Here is a 1,767-nt window from a genome sequence, read left to right as displayed (position 1 = left end):
TCCTCCTCCTCCTCCTCCTCCTCTTCCTTTGCCCCTCCTTTGCTCCCCTTGCGCACATCCCCTTCCCCCTTCCTAGTGTACAGTCCAGGTGAAGTTGGAGCTTGGACACCGTGCCCAGCTGCGCAAAAAGCCCACCACTGAAGGGTTCACCCACGACTGGATGGTCTTTGTACGCGGCCCGGAGCAGTTTGAAATCCAGCACTTTGTGGAGAGGGTGGTCTTCCGCCTCCATCAGAGCTTCCCTAAACCCAAACGTGGTGAGTGGGCCTGCGGGCGTGCCCGGCCGTGCGGGGGGTGGGGGGGTTGTACCTTGGACCAAGAGGCACGTTTGCGACCCGGTCTCTGGGCAGAGGGATGCTCTTATGGGCTGCTTGGGTATAACCTGTGGTTCGCCAGGTTGGGAAGTACAGGCAGTCCCCGACTTAACGACCAAATGGAGCCCCAGATTTATGTTGCTGAGTGAAACATTTGTTTAGGTGAGTTTTGCCCCATTTTACGCCCGATCTGACCACCGTTGTCAGAAGGTCGTGCAAAAGGGGATCCCTTTGACCCCGTGATTGTGGGGATGTTGAACTTGCCTGCAGGTCGTATTATGGGCAGCGGAGCATCTTGCCGTTGGTCACCCTGTTTTAATTCTCGTCCCTGTCTGCTTTACAGAGGCTGCTGCTGCTGCTGCCTGGGAAGTCTTGTTAACGCTCCTTTTTTTTTCCTCCCCCCCCCTCACAGTTTGTAAAGAGCCCCCTTACAAAGTGGAGGAGTCCGGCTACGCGGGCTTCATTATGCCCATTGAGGTCTACTTCAAAAACAAGGTATCGTTTTTATTCTCCAGCGCTGCTCCTTCCTCCCTCCCTCCCTGCGTTTCGTTTCCTTCTGCACCAATTTCACCTTCCTAGGGGGGGGGGGTTGGGAGGGGGGGCTTCTAAGAAAAATCCGAGTCAGTGAACAGAAAAAAAAAAACACCGTAATAAGTATGTATGTTTAGGCATCTCCAGCTCTGATCTACATCCACCCCCCTTCCCCACCCCATAGCAGATAATTCTTCCTCACCCCAAACTCATTACCTTGCCTCTAGGGAAATTGTCGAGTCCTTCGCATCGACGCTCAAGGTCCAAAATGCTTTGGGAAAACTAGGTTTTATTTTTTAAAAAAATTAAAAACTGAGCCGTTTTGAAGACCACCCAACCATGTTAGCTACAGGAGCAGCCAAAATTGTGGAAACCTTTTGGGAAAAGTGCACAGTAGACATGCCACCTTTGGTTAAGTTTCCACCCATTTTTCTTCTAATTTCTTTATAACTGTAACCTCCTTCACTTAATAATACTATTTTACATGGCTTTCTGGGTGACCGGTCAACTCTTAATAATAATCTATCTATATCTATCTATAATCTATATTCTATATTCTATCTATATCTATATTCCATAAATAAAAATGTAAATGTTCGTTTGTTCAAAATCTTAAATCTCCGAAAGTTCTTTCACCGATTGCTTTGAAATTTTGACACAACGTTGCATTGTTAATGAAAATAAATAAATTCGAATACGCGTGTGTTTTTATATACCTACTATTATATAGATGTCACACCTGTGACATCTTTTCCATTTAACCAGACTGAGCCACAGCAACGTGTGGCCGGGTACAGCTAGTAATAATAATAAAGTTGGAAGGGACCTTGGAGGTCCATCTAGTCCAACCCCCTGCTCAGGCAGGAAACCCTATACCATTTCATTATACCATGGTACTTTGCACCATGACTTTAATTTTACA

At 47.0% G+C, this 1,767-nt stretch overlaps 1 protein-coding gene across 1 annotated transcript in view; it reads left to right on the top strand.

Annotated features, from left to right (window-relative positions):
• Positions 1 to 76: 76 nt before the first annotated feature.
• MLLT1 (MLLT1 super elongation complex subunit) overlaps positions 77 to 1,767 on the top strand; it is a gene marked incomplete at its 5' end in the record, with an annotated part of 23,982 nt that continues 22,291 nt past the window's right edge. Inside the window, 2 exons of the mRNA XM_015826918.1 lie at positions 77 to 257; positions 727 to 809. Of these exons, the coding sequence (XP_015682404.1) occupies positions 77 to 257; positions 727 to 809 (264 nt within the window). The remainder of the gene's footprint in view (positions 258 to 726; positions 810 to 1,767) is intronic.

Source organism: Protobothrops mucrosquamatus, unplaced genomic scaffold, assembly GCF_001527695.2.
Source record: "Protobothrops mucrosquamatus isolate PMUCROS unplaced genomic scaffold, P.Mucros_1.0 scaffold3378, whole genome shotgun sequence".
Lineage (NCBI taxonomy): Eukaryota > Metazoa > Chordata > Lepidosauria > Squamata > Viperidae > Protobothrops > Protobothrops mucrosquamatus.
This window is presented reverse-complemented; position numbering and strand designations above follow the sequence as displayed.